Consider the following 22,274-nt stretch of genomic DNA (forward strand, 5'->3'; position numbering starts at 1 on the left):
GATCCAAGCGATTTTCTGTGATGGAGTAGAGGTGTGGGCATGATACGAAAGGGACGGTTGTATGGCGTTTGTGTGTTTCATGTCTTTTTTTTCATAGTTGGACTCCTCCTCTCTTGATAGCACATTCATAGATACCCACTTGACCTTATCTTCCTGTGTAGCTTCAAAATGGTCATGTCGTTCACAACAACACACCTAGTACATCTGCACCTCAACCAAACACCTCCTCACACCGCCCTCGCCCAGCCCCTCAAACTCCACCTCACTCGCTACACAGCCTCTCCGACTACACTCCTCCCTGAATCCGTCGACACTGCCGCCAACGCCAAAATACACACGCTTCGCAGCTACCACCGTCTTGCCCGTCTTGACGCGCCCCATGAGCGCTACAATGGCGTCGGCAAACGCCGTCAGGGATGCTGGACTGTATATGGTTTCCGAGCCAAGGATAAACGTATTGAGCTCAGGGACCGACGGAACCAGCGGCAACAACGCATCTGTTGGGGCCCACGAGCCCGAAATCAGAGTAAGCGATATACCCGTTGCAGCGAGGGCGGAAGAGAAAGCCTGAAGAAGGGCGGGAGTAATGTATAAATCCTCATGGTCTTCTTCTCCTTCTTTCTTTTCTTCTTCACTCTTGCCCGTACTCGGCTCAGCCGCACTCTCAGATCCCAAGGTGGACGCCAGACCTGCAAGCGGGTTTCCGTCTGGAAAAAGCGTGCGGCTCTGCTCGTCGTCCAGCGTCGCTGTCCACGCGAGCAGCAGATTCGGCAGCGTGACCAGCCTCAGCACATCCTCGTTGTAATCGGTAAGCGTGAAATACATGGAGAGCTGGTTCCGCAGCGCGTACATGAACAGCAGCAGCGAGGGCAGCGCACTGCCGCATCCCATTTCGATCACGTGGTCCACGCGCATGAGGTCGTCGAGGTCTTTTCGCGGGCCGCGGTCCAGCAGGAACCGCACGAGATCGAGGCTGCATTCCCAGGTTTTGTAGCCGCCCTCGTAGATGTTTTGCTCGAGGTCGCTGGTGGACAGGCCGGTGAGAGGGTGCGCCTCGGTGCCGTCGTCTTCGGCCATGAGCTGCAGCCGGGCGTCGAAGAGTTCGCGGCGGGGGAGCCGTGCCGTGAAGCCTTTGGGCGAGGTGAGGGTTAGGGTTGAGAAGGAGATTTTGTCGGGGAGCGTCGAGAGCTGCGTGTGGTTAGTGCGTTGAGTGATGCAGTTTATAGCCAAGTCGATAGGCGATTTTCAAAAGGGAATAGACAAAGCAGTGAATGGATACTTGACATTAACAGATATTGAACACATGGGCTTCTGCATAACGATGAAATGTATACCTACCATTTCCTGTATGTCATGTGCTTTGGCTGGAAGCGGCGGCGGCATGTTGCTTTCCGCCGCCGTCTGCTGTTGACCCTCGTGCTCTTGCACATCGTTGGGATCCTCTTCTATGTCGTCGCCCGAGAAGCCGAAACTAAACGCCATTGTGGGTGAGTACTGGGAACAAGATGCTCGTATAGTCGAATTGGGTTAGTAGCAGAAAGATGGCACGCACGCTGGGCCAGGATGACGAATTGGCGGGGCGCGAGAAGCATGTGAAAGATAATTTTGGGTTTATCGATAAGACGATGGTCCGTGCGCGGGTGAATGTTGAGGTGGAGGATCATGTTGAGAACAGCTTGGTTATATGCAGCCGTCCTCGTTCGACTGGATAAACTACGTTGAATGTGGAGGAACGGTTATTAGTTACTTTGCCAACTCAAAGTACAAGGCGTTCCCCCCCCGTGGTATTCGCTCCATGTGTGCGATGTAAAGAAACCCAGGCCTTTGCACACAATAGCGCAATATCAGCGACTGGTGTCTGATGTGATCTGAAGCGTGCGTGTTTTTAATCCTTGTTCAATTCAGTCCCATTCTCATCGCCGTTGCCGGTTTGGCGGTCTTCAGCCAGGGTCCTCTCCAGCTGCCTTGCGCACGCCTCCATTGTCTCCTTGTCCAGCTCCCAACCGGTTGTGTCGATGCCCTTTGCTTTTGCATCTTGTATGAGTTGCTGCCGCTCGAGGATCTTCTCGCGCATGAGCTTTATTGCGCCGCCCAGCACTACAGCCTCGCTGCGGCCCTGCCCTTCGAGCCCCGGTACGATGGAGGCGAGTCGGTCGAAGCCTTCCCTGATTGCTTCGCGTCGCTTCTGCTCGGAGCGGATGTGGTTCTCCTTCTTTTGGGCTTCGGTAAGGCGAGGCCGGTCGGCGGCGTTGGTGGGGCTTTGAGATGCTGGCATGGCGGCGCGCGGGCAGGCCAATTCGTCGTGGGACGGGCGGAGGAGTGGTGCCCGTTCGGATGGACTATCGCGACAGGATGAAGCCAATATCCGGGATTGGTGGCGTGCGCTATGTGGAAAATGGCGGGGCTATGGTTCTTGGGTGTCGGAGCGCTGAGCGCAGCGGCTGCGTAGGCTATGGGGGAAAGTAAGTGTGAGGCCCGAGTGACATGCTCGTTCGGTCCCAGGCACAGGCGTAGGAGGAGGAGTAGTAGTAGCGAAGGGCCCGGATGCGCACACGCCCACGCGAGGCTATACTATAAACCTCGCGGCTGGTGAGCTGGTGTTTGACGTTGCCGCTGTGAAGGCTGCCAGAGTCGGGGCCTTTCATGTGAATTGGCCGGCGCGTACCGAGCTTAGAGGGATGTGGATGCAATCAACCAGGCGCAGAGGCGCGCCGGCGAAATGAAGCGAATCTCGTCTATGGGGCTATGTCGGCGGAAAGCGAGTAAGATGGCGACGGCGAGCGCGAGAGAAAGAGAGAGCCTGTCTCTAGACGCCTCAGCGCGCGGTCGAGAGGCTATCGATATGCGCGTGGGGTGACAGCGGGCGCTGTACGTGGCTAGCCACCGCGCGCATATACGTGCCTGGCAAGACGGCGGTGAAAAGGCGCGGAGCCCACAGAACAAGGCCGAGTGTGCAAAACCACCTGGCCGTGCTGGCCGGCCATGCGAGACGGCGAGCCCAGGCGAGCAGCTCGCACTTCATTAAAGCTTTGTTTCAACCCCGACGTGAGCGCCCACGAGCGAATCTGAGGCCGCCTGCTCCCTGCTCCCTGCTCCCTGCTCCCTGCACAGCCAGAGCGTGTGACGCACTGCGGTGGAGCTTCCGCCGCGCCACCACTACCAGCAACCCCGTCGCCCAGAGACGCCGTCGATCCTCTCAGACCTCACGTCCCGGGCGCCTGAAGGAGAGCGAGAGAGGAGCTTTGTGATGCGTTTGTCGAGGGCGGCCATGAAGTCGCGGGGGAAACGGGTGCTCTTGGAGTCTCGGATGAGCGAAAAGTCCTTCATCAGGTCGTTGATGGACGTCGACGAGCGCTGGATGTGCTTGGGGGCGGCGGGGACATGCTGCACTCGCTTCTGCCGGGGCTGCAGCAGGTACGAGAGGAATGCCACGCGCAGGGCATAGAGGTAGGCATCTTGCGAGGAGACGGGGCGCTTCCCACGGGCCGTGGCCGAGCTGTTGCTCCGCAGGCGCTCTCGTGTCTGCAGGCTGTTTATGCGACGGTTGCTGCTACGGTGGCCGTCCATGGCTGGGCGGGCGGGCGAGCGGGTTCAATGGCGTCGACGAGGAGGCGTGGCCGTGGCCAGGGGCATGTCACGGCCGCAGTGGCGGGCGCAGCAACAGCGGTGGTGGGTGGTGGTGGGTGGTGGTGAGCGTGTACTTGGGCGGCGGCGGCGATGATGGCGGCCCAGTGGAGTGAGGGATAGATGGGCAGGCTGTTCCAGGTAGTGGGGGGGGGGCGGCGAGGGCGAAGGGCGACAGGGCGATTGTTTCCTTCTCCTTTCACGCCGGCTGTCGTGTCCCTTTGCCTCTGCAGTCGTCGGCGTCGTTGTTCGCGGGCGCTCTCGCTCTCTCGCTCTCTCTCGCTCGTGGGCCAGGAGCGCATGCCCGAGTACCAGGACGCCACGGTCAAGCGCACCTTTGCCGTTTTCTTGAATGCCTTCAAGGACCCCTCGTTCCGCAAGAACATGGAAAAGGACCGCCGGGTCGAGGACCTGCTGCTGATCTTCTACTCCAATGCCACAAAAGAGCTGTCAAAGGGGAAGGCACCGACCGACGACAGCTGGAAGCTCATGGTGGACCGCCATGTTGCCCTCTTCCTCCGCCTCGTCAGCTCCTGCCTCAGGGACCACGACTGGGCCAAGGACCGACCGGAACTCACGCAAAGGCTCGCCACCATGGAGAAGAAGCTTCTGCTACACGATCAGGATTTGGCGGCAGAGAACCAGCGCAACGGCGGCCAGGGCGGCACAACCATTGAAGTCGAAGTTCCCCGGAGCTACGAGGTCAAGGACATGCCGCTTGTCCTGGTCGTGTCGCGCATCTTCGCCATTGGCTATTCCGATGTGCAGGCCGACATCAACCGATACAAGTCGGTGTGGACCGAGAAGGCTGCCCTGCAAGATCTCAAGACATACCAGGCCCATCTCAGCCTTATGACAAAGAAGACGCTCAACGCAGATGACTTCGATACCGAGGAGGCATACGAGTCATGGAAGAACCAAGAGATTCCAGACCTCTCGCAGATGATATTGGCCATTATCCAGTCCAGCCCTGAACTCGCAAAGAGCTCGCCTGGTGGCGCCGTGCCGCAATTCAAGCCAAAGATGGCTGTGGACGCAGGCTACTCAGACCCCTCGAGGCAGGGGTCCGCGTCTTCGGAGAGCGGGTCGTCATATGTGATTGACCAGCCTGTAGACATGAGTGGGCTCAACATCAGCAATGACTCAGATGATGACTCCTCGTATACCTTTATCCCTGCCGATACACGTGGTACTTACCGTGCAATACTGACTGAAGCGTTGAAGTATGACTTGTCGGATGCGGAGCTCGAACCAACTGAAGCCACTGCCGAAAACCCGTCTGTCAAGCTTCTGTCAAAACAATCTGCTGAGCTCTTGAATGAGATAGCCCTCAGATGGAGGATACCTCAGTTTTCCCGCCTTGTCTTGTTCATGGATGTTATACGCGACAAGTACGTCAATCAGGAGATCGACCTGGATACCCTCGACGCAGCCTTCATCTACGTCAAGGAGCCGCCGCCAGCAGACAAGAAATCAAATCGACTGAGCTACATTCCAGTGCAGGAATCTTTGTTTGACCGCTCCAAGTGGACAATTCACGACTATGCGCTTAACCAGCAGATTTTGAGTTCATTGCATGACTGCCTGTTACGTGAGCTGTATGAGCTCATGATGCATGTGTACGAGTCCAAACCACCTCCACTTGGTCCTGTCATGTACGTCCTGGAAAACCACATTTATGACGACCCCACCTTTCCCGGTACAGAAGAGGAAATGGATAAATTTACCGAGCAATTGCGCCAAGGTCTACGGGAGAAGGCTGGTGACGTCTATCATGAGCTTCTCACAAAACACATTCCGGACACCAAGGAAGAGTGGGAATTTTTCCACGTCATTGAGCTTGGTCGTGCTGTTGTCAAGTTGTGCGAGCGGATACAGAAGCGCTATCGCAAGAACCCGGAAGTCATGGGCGCCAGTCCGATGATGTGTCTTGTCGAGAAGATATTCCCTTCATATGCCGCCGATGCGCGAGATTTGGTCGCCCGGATCATGGATGTTGCTCAGAGCAAAGGAGAGGAAGTGCCGATTCAGGATGGATTTGACCTGTACAAGGAGCTTGTCGAGATCCGCCGCATTCACAGCGACGCCTTGCCGGGCCAGAATTTTGCTTTCAACATCGAAGATCAGCTGCAGGATTTTGTATGGAGATGGATACAAATGACAGACGAGAACCTGGTTGGCTGGGTCGAAAACGCCTTCAAGGCAGATCCATTCCAGATTCAGTCGCAGAACCCCATTCCCATGGACGATGAGAGACATAGCGTTTCGGTTGTTGATATTTTCCGGTCCTTCAATCAGAGCATCGAACAAATCGTAGCTCTGAATTGGGACAATGATGTCCATTATGCCAAGTTCATGACAGCTCTTTCCAAGTCAATCGGCTCTGCCCTCGCAAGGTATTGCGAGCTCGTGGAACAAAAGTTTGCCCGAGAGATGGACCGTCTGACGCCTGAGCAGGAAGCTGCTGCTAACCAGACCAGACAAGAAAAATGGCTGTCGACTGTCAAGGATTTCTACAGCCAAAAGGAGAAGATTGAGCCCTTCCAGTTCTATGCCGAGGTGAGTTGCCAGCCTAGACGCGCAGGATCCATACTGATTGAGACAGTCTCTCGTCAAACTCAACAACATTGAATATGCGATGCAGCAGCTAGACAAACTCGAACGCGAGATTGGCGTCGATGCTTGCGCCGAGGTGATCCAGAAGAACGCTCCACCCCAGAACCAGCGCCTTCGCAACAACAATTTTGTCTTCACCATCAAGATAATTGAAGCCGAAGACTTGAAAGCATGCGACATGAATGGCCTCAGTGATCCATACGTAGTGCTTGGTGATGAGTATCAGAAGCGCCTGGCAAAGACACGAGTCATCTACCGCAACTTGAACCCTCGTTGGGAAGAGACCGTTGACATCACCACAAACGGCCCCCTTAATGTTGTCGCGACGATATGGGACTGGGATGCCATGGGCGACCACGACTGCGTTGGCCGAACGTCGCTCAAGCTTGACCCATCGCATTTCAGAGACTATATGCCCCGCGAGTACTGGCTCGACCTGGACACTCAAGGCCGCTTGCTACTACGTGTGAGCATGGAGGGCGAGCGAGATGATATCCAGTTTTACTTTGGCAAAGCGTTCAGAACACTTAAGAGGACTGAGCGGGACATGACACGGAAGATCACAGACAAGGTAAGACGCCCACATCAGCTCGGACGGCCCAGACTAACCATGAAAGCTCTCGTCATTCATTGGCTACAAGCTTTCTCGCCGGTCGCTTGATGCTCTACTCAACAAGGGCGTTGCCTCCAAGGTGACAAACTACTTGGGCAATTTCCGAGCTGCACGACCCATATCGGTTATCCAAGGCCCTACACAGCAAGAGATTGCACAAGCTCTGGGTCCTCTGTTCGTCTACTTTGACGAAAACTTTGCCATTATGAAGCAGACTCTGACAGATGCGGCCATGATCATGGTCATGACACGATTATGGAAAGAAGCGCTATCAACAATAGAGTCGTTGCTCGTGCCGCCACTTTCGGACAAGCTCTCGCAACAGCGCCCGCTAACCCAACAAGAGTTGGACATTGTCTTCAAGTGGCTCAAGATGCTGTTTGATTTCTTCCATGCAGTCGATGAAGACGGCAACGTCGAGGGTGTGCCGATGGACGTTCTCAAGTCGCCCAAGTACCACGAGCTGCAGAACCTCAACTTTTTCTATTTCGAGGCTACCGAAGACCTCATCCGCACATCTGAATCCATGGCTGCAGCCAGCGCAAAGCGACAGCAAGAGCAAGCCCAGCGCATGAACCGCATGTCTGCCCCACCCGCCATGGGCCACCAATTTGGCGGCGCTGCAGGCTTTGCAGGCATGCCGACTCGAAAACACAAAACCATCATGCTGTCGCGTAACCTGGGGACCATGAAGAAGGCCAAGGAAGAAAAGAGAAAGGAAGCTCAGGCTGAGCCAAACGACGACATGATACTCAGGATTCTGAGAATGAGACCAGAAGCGGAGAGGTATCTGAAAGACCGCAGTAGGCAAAAGGTATGTTGTGACGTTTCTCGCTGGTTTGCTGCCATGTATCTGACGAGTGAATCTAGGAACGTCTCGCCGCTGCCCAAGCAGCAGAGGCAATTGTGCGTCAGAGCCTCAACGCGGGTGGTGGCCGCATGGGCCCCCCGCGTCGGTAAATGGGCAAAGGGGAGGGGAGGCTATATCGACTCGGCATGTTTATGGGGATCTGGGGCTGGGCTGGGCTGGGCTAGCTGGCGTTTGGTTCGACAGCGTTTTCCGTCTGATACCTCTTCGGCATTATTTCTTCTATATCCTTCCATGGCTGGCTTTGTTTTTCTGTCAGCAGCTAAGGGGATGCAAACAGGGTATTTGGCGTCTTCATTTGAGGTGTTTTGTGGAAAGGAGATGGAAGACGTTAGTATGGTATATCTTATTTAATCACGACTCTCTATAGGGAACACGGCGTTGGTTGGTTACGGTTTTTGTTAGCGAAGTATATGAATGACATGCATGTGTTCATGGCAAGACTGTTGGTTCATGGTGGTCAAGACTATAGTGCAGTCTGGCACAAGTGTTGATAAAGTGGAAGGTCGGAAGCGACAAGGACAACGGGCATGTCCAAAATGAAAAGAGAGCTTGATTGAACTGGTATATACACATGACTTGACCCCACATGCGGTAATCTACCAAGTCTCACCGGGCTTCCTTGCCTGTGACGTCGTTAGCCATATGTCACTATTCGCAACATGCAACTTACCAACATGGCGCCCTTGCCTCCCAGTTCGGCCTCGAGACCATCTGGGTAGGTCTTGGGAACACTGATCTTGTCCGGGTAGACGGACTTGACGGCTGCGCAAAGGCCTACGACCGAGGCAACGAAAGTGCCCAGGAGAACGAAGCCCCATTGGGGAGTAAAGTGATTGTAGTCGTACAGCGCCAGCGCACCGAGAATGTCATGGTCCTCGTGGCAGGGCTCGCCATAGTTGCGGCGGTCCTGCTTGTCCCACCAGTCGCCGTAGGGGTCGCGGTTTCCTCGCTTCTCGGCGGGTGGGTTGATGTAGCCGCCGTTCTGTTGCCATCAGCATTGGGTCCCCCGGCTGGGTCCAGCATTCAGACGCGTACTTGGTTCGGGTCAGCCAGCTCGACGGCGGCCTTCTCGGCGTCCGTCAGGGCGGTCCGGACCTGGGTGAATGGCGGGCGTGGGCGTGCGGCGGAGGGGACAATGGCTCGAGCCAGCGGGCGGGCCGCTACAATGCGCCTGGAAAACATGCTGAAGGGCTGTGAGTATACGCTCGAGGGGGGTTGCCTGGGGTGTGCTCGTACGTGGGCGGCGCAAATGCGGGGGGTTGTTCGACGGGTGGCAGTATTGGTGTGTCGTTCGCGATGAGCTCAGTTGCGGAACCCCAGTTGGGCTTGGCGGGCAACGTGGGCCGGGCTGCTCTGCGTAGACGGACGCCCACCACACCACCACTGCCACCACTGCCACCACTGCCACCACCACCACCCCCAAGGCGCTGCCTGGCTTATGGCGGCGTCGACGCGAGAGGCCAGCCAGACACAGCTGGCCAAGAGGCAATTGCAGACGCGGTAAATGTCTACCGTCCCACTTCTCGGCCGCACAGCGTATCCGCCCATGCCTCTGCAGCCTTGGTGTCAAAGGCCCAGGCAATGCGCGCCCGTGCCGGTAGCTAGCGTGATTCCTACCAAACATTATCGCCGACGCTGTTTTTTACCATCTCACAACTTCGACATCACATTGCATCATCCCAGCGCGACCCGGAATCTGAATTCCGGCCCCGTCACCGCTCTCAGCGCCCTGCAGGCTCCTCTGTGACACTCGTTTTGAGCTGGTATATGTTGATTTGGCCGCGCGCCGGGTGGTCTCAAGGCTCCCCAGGCCGCCTCTCTCGCCCTTCCTGAATGGAAGAAGTTAACGCCGCGGATCGCGCCCTCGACTCCATCCCACCACGCGACCCGGCCGACGCACCCAACCCCTCCGCCATCGCGCCCCATCCCGATGCGCCCGCCAACGACGATGCGCCGCCCATCAAGCAGGAGGACCAGCTTGCGCCTGTAAATGGCCATGATGGTGGCGTCATCGACCGGCCCTCGAAGCGGCGGAAACTCGACGACACCACGACGCCGCGTCGCTCCGCCTCACGCGCGGCATCGCCCCCGTGGAAGTCGTTTGTGGCAGACGGGCCCACGACCGTCTTCGAGAACGGCGTCAGGAAGTCCTCGCGTGTGAACAGGGACGCTGCACCCCCGACACCCGAGCCCACAAAGCCCAGCAGCTCGCGCCCGCCGGCCAAGACGACGCAGACGAATGGGACCCCGAGGCATGCCGCCAAAAGGGAGCCGCGCAATGGCTCAGGGCCGACGTCGGTCCCAAAGGGGAAGGCTGCGTCCGCCCTCGCCAGAAAGGCATCGGCACAGTCTTTGTCCACGCCTGCCCGCAAGTCGGAGCGGACTACAAAGGTTTCGGCTCTCGCAAAAACGACGCCGCTCGCATCGCCCGCATTGCAGAACGCGACGCCCAGTAGCGCCACTCGCAAGCGGGGCAGTCGGCTGAGGAGGGGAACTCAAGCATTGACTGACGAGCCAGATGACGAAGCCATGGGCACTCCCGACACCAATGGCCATGACCCCGATGCTGGCCTCTACGCATCGCCGGATGGCTCCAATTCGGCGATACCTGCACCGCGACTACGTCTACGGCTGCGAAAGCCCGACCCTCCCAACCGCCATCCCCACCACGTCCCGCCCAAGTCCCAATACGCTTCGCTCGAAGAATGGCTGCAGCAAGATGACCCGTTGGATGGCGAGGAGGCGCTGCGGATAACCAAGGAAAAGGCCGAGGACGAGGCCAGACGCCGGTTGCAGATTGTTGAAGCCGCTGAGCACGGGGTGTTGAGCCAGGAACGATGCAGTGTCTATGCGCCCGAGGCTGCACCCGAGCCGCCTACTCAGTACGGGCACTGGGATCATGTGGTTGCACATGCATTGAACTTCAACAAACTGCTCAAGGAAGAAAAGGCTTTCCACCGCCGGACGGCCAAGATTCTGGCTAGAGAAGCCTACGAATTCTGGAAGAACAAGTTCAAGCGGAAGAGCCAGGATGAAATCGAGCAAGAAGAGACGGAGCGTCAAGTGTTGAGATACAAGCAGCTTGTGAAAGACGTCAAGGATGCGTGGGGCTTGGTCAAGGTGGAGATCGACAAGGAGCGTGTGGCCAAGTACGAAGAGGAGCAGCTGCAGCTCGGACACAAGGCCATGGATGACATGTTCAACCAGGCGCAGGAAATTCTAGGCGGTCGCGTTGCCGGCGATGGCGCATCCTCGCTAATCAGTGAAGACCGGGAATTCGACGACATGGAGGATTTCGAAAGCGGGGTCTCGCATACCTCTGAAAACCAGCTTGATGACGATGTCATGTCTTCAAGCTCGGATAGCGAGCCAGAAGACGAGCAAGACGACGATGCAAACCTCACTGCTGAACAACTACGCGAGAAATATGGTCAGCTTCCTGATCTGCCAGCTAGCAGCTCCGAGTCAGAGGCGGAATCTGGAGATGAAGATGATGAGGATGAAGCAGAACATTCTGAGGAGGGTACCCCAGCACCCACTCCCGATCCGGACCTTGACGCTGAAAGTCACAACGAGCCTTTGGAAACGCTCACGAATGGATACCATGGCAACGGTGATGACGAGGATGAGGATGAGAACAAGCCTGGTTACATTGATCCGGCTACAGTCGAGCTCGATCAGGTGGATGACGCCCTCATGGATTCCGACGACCAAGGCTCCGAGTCAGGTAGCGAAGCTTGGTCAAGCAACGAAGGCTCCGGAACCGAGGGCAATGATGAAGAGGCAGACGACTCAGAACACGATGACGATAGTGGGGAAGAAGATGTGGGCTTGATGGGATTCTTTGCGCCCAAGGACGTCAAAAAATTGAAGGAAGCCGCGAAAACCGCAGTCGAGGATGATGAGCCGAAGAGTGCGGAGCAAGAGACAGAGCAGGTCAATGGCCACGCTTCTATGCTTGCGGAACATGAGGAGAAACCTCGGGTTAATGGACATGGTGCGGCCGCTGAAACGGATGAGCCACATGTCAATGGCGATGTGGCGCCGTCCGACCCTGCCCCTTCCATTGAAGACGCGGAACCTGAACCATCGGTCGAAGCTACCGAGGCTACCCCAATGGAAGATGTTGCACATTCCAAGAGTGCTTCTCGATCACGCCACGCATCCTCACCGCCAAGAACCGAGGTGCCGTTTTTGCTACGAGGCACGCTGCGAGAGTATCAACATGACGGATTAGACTGGCTTGCAAATTTATACGAGTCTGAGACCAACGGTATTCTAGCGGACGAAATGGGTCTTGGTAAAACCATTCAAACCATTTCACTCCTTGCCTACCTTGCCGTCCGTCACGAGATCTGGGGGCCGCACTTGGTAGTAGTTCCCACTAGTGTTATGCTCAACTGGGAGATGGAGTTTCGAAAATTCCTACCCGGCTTCAAGATCCTCACCTACTATGGCGATATCAACGAGCGCAAAAGAAAGAGATTGGGCTGGCGCAACACGGGCAAGGACATGTACAATGTCGTCATCACATCGTACCAACTCATCCTCCAAGACGCAGCAGCTTTCAAGATGCGCCCTTGGCGGTACCTGGTGCTAGACGAAGCGCACAATATCAAGAACTTCAAGTCGCAACGTTGGCAGACTATGCTCAACCTCCGCACTGAACGGCGGTTGTTGTTGACTGGAACGCCCCTACAAAACAACATTGATGAACTCTGGTCGCTGCTTTACTTTCTCATGCCGGCTGGCTTTGCTGGCGAAGGCCGCATTGCTGGTTTGGAGGAATTCACACTAGCCCTCAAGAATCCTACGTCGCAAATTTTGGACCAGGGCCGCCAGCAGCTCGATGCTGAAGCACAGAAGATTGTCAAGCGACTTCATGAAGTTCTTCGGCCGTACCTGCTCAGACGGTTGAAGTCTGAAGTTGAGAAACAGATGCCAGGAAAGTATGAGCATGTGGTATACTGTAAGCTTTCCAAACGGCAGCGGCAGCTCTACGATGGATTCATGGGCCGTGCGTCGACCAAGGAGATTCTGTCCTCTGGCAACTACATGTCCATTATCAACTGCTTAATGTCATTGCGAAAAGTGTGCAATCACCCCGATCTGTTTGAGACGCGAGCCATTGTAACTTCCATGGCAATGCCCAAGTCCGTCGCTGCCCAGTACGAGATCAAGGATCTTCTCATCCGAAAGCGTTTGCAAGAAGACATGCGAGACCGGATCAATCTGGATGCTCTAAACCTCAACTTTGCCCGACGAGAACAGACACAGCTGGGCCATGCTCGACGGACTTATCCGATTCGTGCTACCCGGCCTCTGGAAGACCTGATTGAGCGCCAAACTCGGCGTATCAATAAATCAATCGAAGCGGCTACGTCTCCGCTGCACTCAACCATGGCAGCAATGGCCAAACGACAGCAGATTGCTGTTCGTGACCATTTGCAGACATGTGTCGCTCTCACACGCGCGCGCACCCAGTTCATGCCGATATACGGAAAGGACATTATCAATGCGGTCACGGTTGACTGGCACGAGTTCACGTTCGGTGCCATCACCGAGGGGAAGAAAGTGCCCAAGCCATCTCCTTATCGCACACACCATGCTCTACAACCGACGTACCACGGATTTGGTCAGGCGCATCTGCAACCAAGGCAGGAGGAGGCAACACAATACGACATTGTCCAGCGACATCACGGTCGTCTCGGCTTTAGGTCTCCCCGCTCTCAAGGCGTCTTGTCGCAGTGGCACGATCAGCAGATTACGCACTTTTACGACATGATTCCCACACTGGAGCAACGTGCTGAAGCCTTTGAGCCACTCACCACGCGCTTTACATGCGTTACGCCTGCTGTTACGGCCGAGGAGCTTGTTCCACTTACCTTGTCGAAACGCGGCTGCCAACTGATTCAGTCCTCAGAAGTAGCACACCAGCCAGACCCTTTCCACTCGTCACGCATCCGACAGTCTATTGCCTTCCCCGATAAGCGTCTGCTTCAGTACGATTGCGGCAAGCTTCAACGCCTTGCAACGCTGCTCCGAGACTTACAAGCTGGTGGTCATCGTGCTCTCATCTTCACACAGATGACAAAGGTCCTTGATATCCTCGAGCAGTTTCTCAACATTCACGGCCATCGCTACCTGCGTCTCGATGGTTCGACCAAGATTGAGCAGCGCCAGATTCTTACGGACCGCTTCAACAATGATCCGCGCATTCTGTGTTTCATCCTGTCTTCGCGATCAGGAGGTCTCGGCATCAACCTCACGGGTGCCGACAGTGTCATCTTCTACGACCTTGACTGGAACCCGGCAATGGACAAGCAATGCCAAGATCGTGCCCATCGAATCGGCCAGACGCGCGATGTTCACATCTACAAGTTTGTGAGCGAATACACTATTGAAGCCAATATCCTGCGCAAGTCGAATCAGAAGCGTCTTCTCGATGATGTCATCATCCAAAAGGGTGACTTCACCACTGACACGTTCAACAGAGTGACTTGGCGGGATGCATTGGACGAGGACATGGGCATCGACACGACAGACGAAGCTGGCGCCGCCATGGAACGTGTGCTTGGCGAAAAGATTGGTCTCTTAGGCGATGCACGCGTCATGGGCAATGTAGAAGACACTGAAGATCGTACCGCGGCGTCGATTGCCCAGAAGGAAATTGTCGACGAGATCCAAGAAGACCGCGTCGACTTCAATGAGAGTATCAACGCCACAAGAGCTGCTTCCGAAGCCGCGGCCGCCTCCAAAGACGAAGACGAGCTCGACATCAACGGCAACGAAAGGGAAAGAAGACACGTCGATGAATACATGCTTAGCTTGTACCGCGAGGAATACGGCAAAGAACCCTATCGGCCTCCGACCGATCGCCAAAAGAGGAACCGCAAGGGTCAGGATCCTCATGTGAGGCAGAGGAAGAAGAAGTACTAGAGCATTGTCTTGTTCTTCGTCGCCATATCTATATACATTGTAATATCGCGATTTGCGAGAGAAAATTAGTAACATACATATCACAACATCAATGCCAACCCTTTTTGTATTTGTACGATGTAGCTATTGTATATATGAGAGATGGAGATGTGGAAGGAAGTAGATGTGGAGGATGAAGATGGAGCATTGCATGTGCATGGGCATAGGCGTTTTCGATGATTTCTTCGCTCAACCATTTGAAGAATTCCAAGCAAGCATGATGTATGAGTATCTACTCACTGGCTGATTTGTGACAGTGGTGACTAGTGTGCATAGTACGATGTTGATTTTACGGTGCAGAATAAAGCACGATGCTCTTTTGTTTGTACAGCTGAGTTCAAATCAGATCTCAAATACATCACTGACCCTCACCACCTGCCCGGTCGCCATGCTCCTATTCCCACAAATACCCGTCAAAATACTCAACGCGCCATCAACATGACTCTCAGCTCTCATATCTTGATCAATATCCGCGCCTTGTTCTCCAAACAAATCCGCAAGCAAAACCTCGTCGCCGCCTCCATGCGCACCTACACTGTCCGGTATCTCGACCTCAACCGGCTTCTCAAACAGCTTTCTCAGCGTGATACTCCGCTTCTCGAGGCTTCCCTCCAGCGACTGGTCACCCCCACTATTCACATAGCTATTCTCCACAACCTCCATTTCCAGACGGCCCCCCGTCCCATTGAACGAAACGCGGAACCCTTCCCACGGCGCATACGCAGTCAGTGAGTACGTGAGCACTGCGCCATTGCGGTACCGCACCAGCAGCGACATTGTATCTTCGATGCTAATCCCATCGCCAAACACCGACTGATCCCTATAATATGCATCTTCATGCTCGGCATCCAGATACATATGCTTCAGCTTGTCGTTGCGCTCCAGATGCAGCGCAAACGGATCGTGGGCCGCGACCTTGCTTCCATGGGTGCGCGTGTAAAACCCCGTCACGCCTCTTTCCTCTGCGTTCTCGCGCCCGTAGAACCGGAGGTCTCCCTGCGCGTACACGGTCTCTGGGCGGGATTGCAGCCAGAAATTGACGAGGTCGAAGTGGTGCGTCGATTTGTGTACGAGCAGGCCCCCTGAATTGCGCTTGTCACGGTGCCACCGCCGGAAGTAGTCGGCGCCGTGAGACGTGTTCAGCATCCATTCAAAGTGGATGCTGGTTACGCGGCCGATGGCGCCGCTGCGCAGGAGCTCCCACACCTTGGTGTTGTGGGGCGCGTACCGGTAGTTGAAGGTTACGCGGACGGTGCGGGCGCTTCGCTCGACGGCGTCGAAGATGTCGCGGCACCGCGAAGCGTCGATGGTCATGGGCTTCTCGGTTACCACGTTGCAGCCCAGGTCCAGTGCTCGCACTATGTACTTGTTGTGTGTACGGTCGATGGTGGTGACGATGACTTCGTCCGGGTGTGTCTCGTGGATCATGCGGTCGATGTCTTGGGCCTTGAACGTGGGGACGGCGGCGTGGCCCAGGGCTTGGAGCTGCGTGTTTGCATAGTCCAGGCGGGTTTGGTTGGTGTCGCATAGCGCTACAATGGTAGATCTGGCTTTGTAGGTTGTTGCGATTGCTGTGTAGAAGAATGACGAGCGTCCGCCAGTGCCGACTATGGCGTATTTCTTCTGTTTCTTCGCAGTCTCCGCCATAGTTTCCAGAACCGACTAACAAACCAGATTCGAGTATGTAGAATCCCTAGTGTATGATTCAAACTCCCTTCTTAATGTCTTGCGAACCACCAAGTGACGAGGTTGATCGGTATAGAGCTACCCCGGTCGCGCCCCTCGTTCTTCGGTACAGCGGACTCCGAATCCTACAACTTTATCAGGCAAACACGTCGATCATGCCCTTTTGCTGTCAGCGCAGCGGCATGGAAACCGGTCTTTGTTGTAGGTACCCCGCAGAATTCACCCCATGGGGGGGGGGGTCCAGCTAAAAGGGGACGACGGCAATAAGGAGGATGTGTGCGGGGGAAACGACCTTTGCATGATATTCTGCATGGATTTCTGCGGTTATAGGCTGTGTAATTGTATAGGAGAAGGTGATACGTGGATGATTGTGTGGTTGAGGATGAGGGACGAAAGGAGTCCAATCAGCAGACGAGTGGCCAAGTGTGAGGCCAGTCGGTATTCCAAGCCGTCAACCAAGTTGACAAGTCCAAGTGCACGGCTCAGATTTTCCGAGGCAAGGAAATAAGCTGATAAGTAGTTGAACTTGTCCTTGGTGTCTTGTTCCATAGGACCCTTGGATAATTTGATTCTTGTCCCCGCAAACCGCCATGGCGACTCACGCTGAAAGCCCCAAGGACGACGCCATTACGCATATCGAGCACGCGGCACCTGTGCACACAACGGAAAAGGGAGATGCGGCTGCTAGATTCCTAGCTGACGCCCATGTAGAGGATGCGTCGTTCTCTTACGAAGAGGAACAAGCAGTACTTAGGCGCGTGGACCTGCGTGTCCTTCCGCTCCTCCTCGGCGCATACTTCTTCCAGCAGCTCGACAAGTCGTCTCTGTCCTACGTCTCCATCTTCGGCATCCAGAAAGATGCCGGTCTAGTTGGACGGCAGTACTCCTGGCTAGGATCCATCCTTTACCTCGCGCAGTTAGTCATGCAACCACTCGCCGCATATCTGCTTGTCAAGCTACCCACAGGCAAAGTCATTGCAGCAGCCATTTTCCTGTGGGGAAGCAGTCTGGCTATCATGTCGGCTTGTACAGACTTCCCCAGTCTCCTGGGTCTGCGCTTCGTTCTCGGCTCTTTCGAAGCCATGATTGCGCCTGCTTGCGTTGCTACGACGACTATGTGGTGGCGCCGCTCTGAGCAGACTCTTCGCACTGCATACTGGAATGCTATGAATGGCGTTACCTTCATCATAGGGTCGTTGTTCACATACGGCCTTGGACATATCAACAGCGAGACTCTGTACAAGTACCAGATCATCTTTATGTTCTGTGGTCTATTGACAGTAGTGTATTCGCTGGTGGTTCTGGTGTTTATGCCCGACAGTCCGATGAAGGCCAAGTATCTGAACGAGCGAGAGCGCTTCATTGCTGTTCAGCGCTTGAAGGCCAATCAGATGGGAATTCAGTCTGGGCAGTGGAAGTGGGAGCAAGTTTGGGAGGCTTTGATAGATTTCAAGACGTGGTGCTGGTTTGTTGCCATCATCGCCATCTCGTGAGTCATCTTTCCTCACTTTCTGCGTTTTTTCTTTTTGGATTTGTGAGAGAAAGTTACTAAACTCCACGCAGCATTGCAAGCGGCGGTATTTCTACTTTTGGCAATCTCATCATTCGAGACTTTGGCTACACAAACTTCCAGTCTATCCTGTTCAACATCCCCTTTGGCGTGATCCAGATTGTTTGCATCGTTGGTTCTGCCTGGGGTGCGTCGCGCTGGAGCCGTAAAGGCGTTGCCATTGCTCTCGTCGCGGTTCTCCCCATTGTAGGAACAGTCATGATGTTGACGGTACCACGTCGACATAAAGGGGTGCTGCTATTCGGATACTACCTCGTCTCCTGTCTGGCAGCAATCACACCTCTGATATATGCCTGGCACGTTCAAAATACGGCTGGCGACACGAAGAAGAAATGCACCTCAGCCATGGTGTTTATCGGCATGTGTACTGGTAACGTGATCGGGCCTCTACTCTACTCAGTCGACGATGCGCCACTCTTCCGCCCAGGTCTCATTGCAAATCTCGTCATGTTTGCCTTGGTCGCTGTGCTCGCGCTCCTGATTCCTGTGTACCTGGCGTATCTCAACAAGAGACATGCGAAGAAGCGAGCGGCCATGGGGAAAAGCGCCGTCCGCGTGGACGAGAGTATGTTACGGAAAAAGGAAATGACACACAAGGGAACGGAAGTTAAGGCGCAGGAACAGATTCACGGGCAGGACAATGGGTTCTCTGACTTGACGGATATGCAGAATGAGGACTTTATCTATGTATATTAGAGGATGTACTCCACTGCGCTGTGAAAGCTGCTGCGTGAGCACGTCGAAATCACTCAAAAATTATTCAATATGTTAGAGGACTACGAGTCACAGCAAGCAGATGGTATCATTCAAGGTTGTTATCTTCAGCCGTACAAGCAAGTATATCGAAACGTCGGTGTAGAAGTGGAATTCGAGAAAGAAGGTGATTCGAGGGAATTTCCTTCTGGCGCACACTTGCGGCGGGTGTACCTGCCTCGCCCCAAGTGGGGCACAACGTGGTAGGGCCGGCCGCTAGGCTCGACCACGCCTTTCCTTTGCAACCATAGTGCCTTTCCTCCTATCCTCCTCCATCTCAATTGCAACTTTGCTGGCATTCTCGCAGTTGTAGAGATATTACACTCATCTCGGGGCACGCTTCCTCTTCCGTATCTACCTACCTTTTGAGGTATTATGGCGGGTAAGTAAGCTTAACCCCACAACGCACTGTTAGCTACCAAATGCTGACGCATAGCCGTCATGTTGGAATTCCTCAGACCAAGATTGACGACGTCCGACAACAGCCCGAGCGCAAAACGCCGTAACCCTGCTTCTTGAGTCATGCCCATGCAGACCACCCTGTGAGACTGGCGTCACTACGTGCGCCGTTCGTTTACCGCTCCCCTGCCACTAGCGAGGTAACTAGGTTGGCCGTCTTATCTACCTATTCTAGTTCTAATACGAGAAGTAGGCCTTTTGTGATTAGGGAACAAGTACTACTGCTGTGTGGCGTTTCCCCAAGACTTGCTAGAGAGCCGCATGGCCGCTTACCCTAGAAGTAGGTGGAAACTGGCTAAATTACTTCGACTGGACACACCGACATGGTTGCGCTGGCGTCAGGCAGCCGCATCAGAGTCAGGTTCCTTGACGCTGATCGTTGTGTTGGCGCTACAGTGTTCCGCATCAAAGGCGGCGGCAAAAATTGTGTGCTCTATACGGACGACATACGAGCAGAGATCTGGTGGGTGGACTCATTGGTGCAAAATCCAGCATTGCTACCTTGAACGCCTAGAATATTCCAGCTCAGCTACTGCATGCATCTGGGCACTACATTTGCAACTGAGAAAGAGCCCTATAGAGAAGTCCCGAGCAAAGCCGAAGGCATGCGCGAATTGCTTACATGGCAGAGTAAGCAAATCCTCAAACGACATCATATCCTCTTCACATGTCTGGAATTTTGAACACAACAACGCTTGGATAATGCTTTCTGTGTTCCTGGAATTGCCCATCTACCTTGATGGGTCGCGCACGTGTATACAGTTCCGTGTCTACATTGGATCGGCGACGGTCCAGTTCGGCCGGCCTCGATGTCCCCACAGATAACAACAATTTCCCCAGGAATCTGGCCATGAGATTCGCGAGGCGCCCGCCTTGTATGGCTTCAAGATTGATAGTCACATACAAGCGTCTTAACTGACGCCAGAACAGCACGTTCATCAGCACAGTCATGAACGAAATATGGGTTATCAAGTTGTTGATCACGTCATACATATTAGAACCGCACTCATTGCTTCTATCTTCACATACGCCTATGGGACCGATACGCCGAAGTCGGTGCGGGGGGAGACTGAGCTCCCCTTGACTTGAAAAAACAGTGGAGAATAGGTGGAGAAAGACACGAACAAGTTGGTAGAAGTTTGCGCCAAGACGGCTGTTCACAAAGAGGTGCTTGTTAGGGTATTCACATTACTCGAGCAAACTGATGACAACAGCACTCTGAACCTTGACCCAGGCCTCCAACGCTCAGATACCAAGATTGAAGACGACATTTATCTGCGGAGTCTAGTCTCGGCACTGTCAGCACCTTTTTCACAAGGGCTCAGCCGAACAGGACAATGCGATCCTCACACCTACAAGTCGTCATTCGTTTTGTATACTCTACACCTAAGTTGCGGATTCCGGGTTGATCTCTTGAAGCGCATTACCACTTTTTCCTGTACTGTCGATCACAATTCGTGCGACTCCATAGATCAACATGGAGAAACTACTCGGTCACTTATGCACATCCAAGCACACCCGCCATGGCACCGAGAGAGCTGCTCCACCAGAGCGCCTACTCCATTCCTAGTATATCGTTCCCGACAGTGGCAAAGAAGACAACCTACAAGCAAGTCGTGCTATGCAACAAAATCCCACACAGTCAGACTACGGACATACAGGCGAATATACAATAATACCGCAACACCGCATGCGCCGTCGGCGGTGCCCACACGCCACTTCTTACGCAACACTCGTTATGCACCTGTGCAACCCCTACCACTGCCTACTTACTACCTATCTACTACTAGTTTGTACATAGCAATAGGGTAGACCCGTGCGCCTTTGTCTCACCATTGTCCACCCTTGCCCCCTTTGCGCCATTACCCGTATAACGCGCTCGTCGCATTGGCCAGATCGTCACACCGATTTCCCCAGATGGCGCCGCGCCCGTCACCGCCGCGGCCGCCGCTGCTGCTACTGCATGCCCGCCTCGCTGCAGTGTCAGATCCACCAGAAGGGAAAAGAGCTTACGAAGTGTCGGCCCTGAGCATATCTAGCATGTACCAGCGACAATCGGTGGGTTTTTGTGGTCTGACGTCTGGGGGCCATGTGGGGATATGCTGAGGAGGGTAAAGGCGGGGTAAGTAAGTAAACGAATCAAGACGATCTTGCGCTGTTGGAAAATTTTCAGGAATTTGTCAAGGAATTCACAAGTGCTCGTGAAGGGGAGGCGTTGACGTCGTTGATACCTGGAGGTTGCGCGAGTCCAGAGGTGTTTTCCGAGTCGTGGGTTGCGGGAAGGATTGCTTTTGGACAGGGTACGTGGTTGGTTGTTTTAACTAGCCCCACCACAAAGTGCGCGCGACCACAAAGTGCGCGCGCGCCTTACAACCACCTCAACCTCAACGCGTCGTATCCCCACCACCATGGCTAATATTGAGGCTGCGCTTGCAGCTATTAATGCCCTAGGACCTGATGAGCCTTTTTCGTATACAGATATTGCAAAAAAATATAGTGTTGTTCGATCTACGCTTACCCGAAGACACCAAGGCCTACACGCCTCACGCGCGATAGGTGGCCAAAAACGGCAGCTCCTCCACCCACAGCAGGAGCAGGCCCTAATCGCCTATATCAATCGACTAACAGATAGAGGCTTACCACCTACTCAGCCAATGATACGCAATTTTGCCTCACAGATCGCCAAGACTGAGGTTGGAGTACACTGGGCTAGTCGCTTCGTCCAGCGCTATCCTGATCAACTTACCTTAAGGTGGGCAAAAGGCCTTGATAACTGTCGCCACAAAGCAGATTCAAGAAGCAAATACAACCTCTACTTTAGCCTCCTACGCGATAAAATTAATCAATATCACGTCGAGGCGCGTCATATCTACAATATGGATGAGAAGGGCTTCATGCTTGGTATCGTAAGTCGTTCAAGGAGGATCTTTAGTAAGGCCTCGTACGAGGGCATAAGGAGGAGGACTACGATACAGGATGGCTCACGCCAGTGGATAACGCTGTTAGCCTGTATCTGCGCAGATGGATCTTGCCTTGAGCCTGCCCTCATATATCAATCAGCCTCAGGATCGATACAGGACACCTGGCTGCAGGCCCTTTGATCC

General features: G+C 54.5%; 8 protein-coding genes across 8 annotated transcripts; 3 read left to right on the forward strand and 5 right to left on the reverse strand.

Moving 5' to 3' along the window:
• Window positions 1–195: 195 nt before the first annotated feature.
• Window positions 196–1,482, reverse strand: SETTUDRAFT_17946 (uncharacterized protein; the record flags this gene model as incomplete). Its single annotated transcript, XM_008021830.1, has 2 exons — window positions 196–1,188; window positions 1,339–1,482. The coding sequence occupies 2 exons, from the start codon at window positions 1,480–1,482 to the stop codon at window positions 196–198; spliced, it is 1,137 nt and encodes a 378-aa protein (XP_008020021.1).
• Window positions 1,483–1,664: 182 nt separating this feature from the next.
• On the reverse strand, window positions 1,665–2,385 carry SETTUDRAFT_162028 (uncharacterized protein). The gene has a single exon (XM_008022363.1). It carries the CDS (start codon window positions 2,273–2,275, stop codon window positions 1,886–1,888), a length of 390 nt encoding a protein of 129 aa, XP_008020554.1. The 5' UTR covers window positions 2,276–2,385; the 3' UTR covers window positions 1,665–1,885.
• A 771-nt stretch (window positions 2,386–3,156) lies between these two features.
• SETTUDRAFT_17948 (uncharacterized protein) lies at window positions 3,157–3,567 on the reverse strand (the record flags this gene model as incomplete). The annotated part of the gene is made up of 1 exon (XM_008021831.1): window positions 3,157–3,567. One exon carries the CDS (start codon window positions 3,565–3,567, stop codon window positions 3,157–3,159), a length of 411 nt encoding a protein of 136 aa, XP_008020022.1.
• A 339-nt stretch (window positions 3,568–3,906) lies between these two features.
• SETTUDRAFT_112899 (uncharacterized protein) lies at window positions 3,907–8,096 on the forward strand. The gene is made up of 4 exons (XM_008022364.1): window positions 3,907–6,183; window positions 6,230–6,811; window positions 6,858–7,667; window positions 7,724–8,096. The coding sequence occupies exons 1-4, from the start codon at window positions 3,925–3,927 to the stop codon at window positions 7,811–7,813; spliced, it is 3,741 nt and encodes a 1,246-aa protein (XP_008020555.1). The 5' UTR covers window positions 3,907–3,924; the 3' UTR covers window positions 7,814–8,096.
• A 137-nt stretch (window positions 8,097–8,233) lies between these two features.
• Window positions 8,234–8,985, reverse strand: SETTUDRAFT_162030 (uncharacterized protein). Its single transcript, XM_008022365.1, has 4 exons — window positions 8,961–8,985; window positions 8,760–8,907; window positions 8,395–8,706; window positions 8,234–8,347 (listed from the first exon to the last, which is right to left on the reverse strand). The coding sequence occupies exons 2-4, from the start codon at window positions 8,904–8,906 to the stop codon at window positions 8,321–8,323; spliced, it is 486 nt and encodes a 161-aa protein (XP_008020556.1). The 5' UTR covers window position 8,907; window positions 8,961–8,985; the 3' UTR covers window positions 8,234–8,320.
• A 572-nt stretch (window positions 8,986–9,557) lies between these two features.
• Window positions 9,558–14,750, forward strand: SETTUDRAFT_112904 (uncharacterized protein; the record flags this gene model as incomplete). Its single annotated transcript, XM_008022366.1, has 1 exon — window positions 9,558–14,750. One exon carries the CDS (start codon window positions 9,558–9,560, stop codon window positions 14,661–14,663), a length of 5,106 nt encoding a protein of 1,701 aa, XP_008020557.1. The 3' UTR covers window positions 14,664–14,750.
• A 294-nt stretch (window positions 14,751–15,044) lies between these two features.
• Window positions 15,045–16,349, reverse strand: SETTUDRAFT_17952 (uncharacterized protein; the record flags this gene model as incomplete). Its single annotated transcript, XM_008021832.1, has 1 exon — window positions 15,045–16,349. One exon carries the CDS (start codon window positions 16,347–16,349, stop codon window positions 15,045–15,047), a length of 1,305 nt encoding a protein of 434 aa, XP_008020023.1.
• A 629-nt stretch (window positions 16,350–16,978) lies between these two features.
• On the forward strand, window positions 16,979–18,654 carry SETTUDRAFT_17953 (uncharacterized protein; the record flags this gene model as incomplete). The annotated part of the gene is made up of 2 exons (XM_008021833.1): window positions 16,979–17,877; window positions 17,952–18,654. The coding sequence occupies 2 exons, from the start codon at window positions 16,979–16,981 to the stop codon at window positions 18,652–18,654; spliced, it is 1,602 nt and encodes a 533-aa protein (XP_008020024.1).
• Between the last annotated feature and the right edge of the window lie 3,620 nt (window positions 18,655–22,274).

Source organism: Exserohilum turcica (assembly GCF_000359705.1).
Source record: "Exserohilum turcica Et28A unplaced genomic scaffold SETTUscaffold_1, whole genome shotgun sequence".
Taxonomy (NCBI): Eukaryota; Fungi; Ascomycota; class Dothideomycetes; order Pleosporales; family Pleosporaceae; genus Exserohilum; species Exserohilum turcicum.

Coding starts and splice junctions, on each gene's coding strand:
- SETTUDRAFT_162028 (XM_008022363.1), bottom strand. CDS start 2,275: ATGCCAGCATCTCAAAGCCCCACCAACGCCGCCGACCGGCCTCGCCTT.
- SETTUDRAFT_112899 (XM_008022364.1), top strand. CDS start 3,925: ATGCCCGAGTACCAGGACGCCACGGTCAAGCGCACCTTTGCCGTTTTC. Junction 6,184..6,229: donor CCTTCCAGTTCTATGCCGAG/GTGAGTTGCCAG, acceptor TGATTGAGACAG/TCTCTCGTCAAACTCAACAA. Junction 6,812..6,857: donor CACGGAAGATCACAGACAAG/GTAAGACGCCCA, acceptor TAACCATGAAAG/CTCTCGTCATTCATTGGCTA.
- SETTUDRAFT_162030 (XM_008022365.1), bottom strand. CDS start 8,906: ATGTTTTCCAGGCGCATTGTAGCGGCCCGCCCGCTGGCTCGAGCCATT. Junction 8,707..8,759: donor AGCTGGCTGACCCGAACCAA/GTACGCGTCTGA, acceptor TGATGGCAACAG/AACGGCGGCTACATCAACCC. Junction 8,348..8,394: donor GAGGCAAGGGCGCCATGTTG/GTAAGTTGCATG, acceptor ACGACGTCACAG/GCAAGGAAGCCCGGTGAGAC.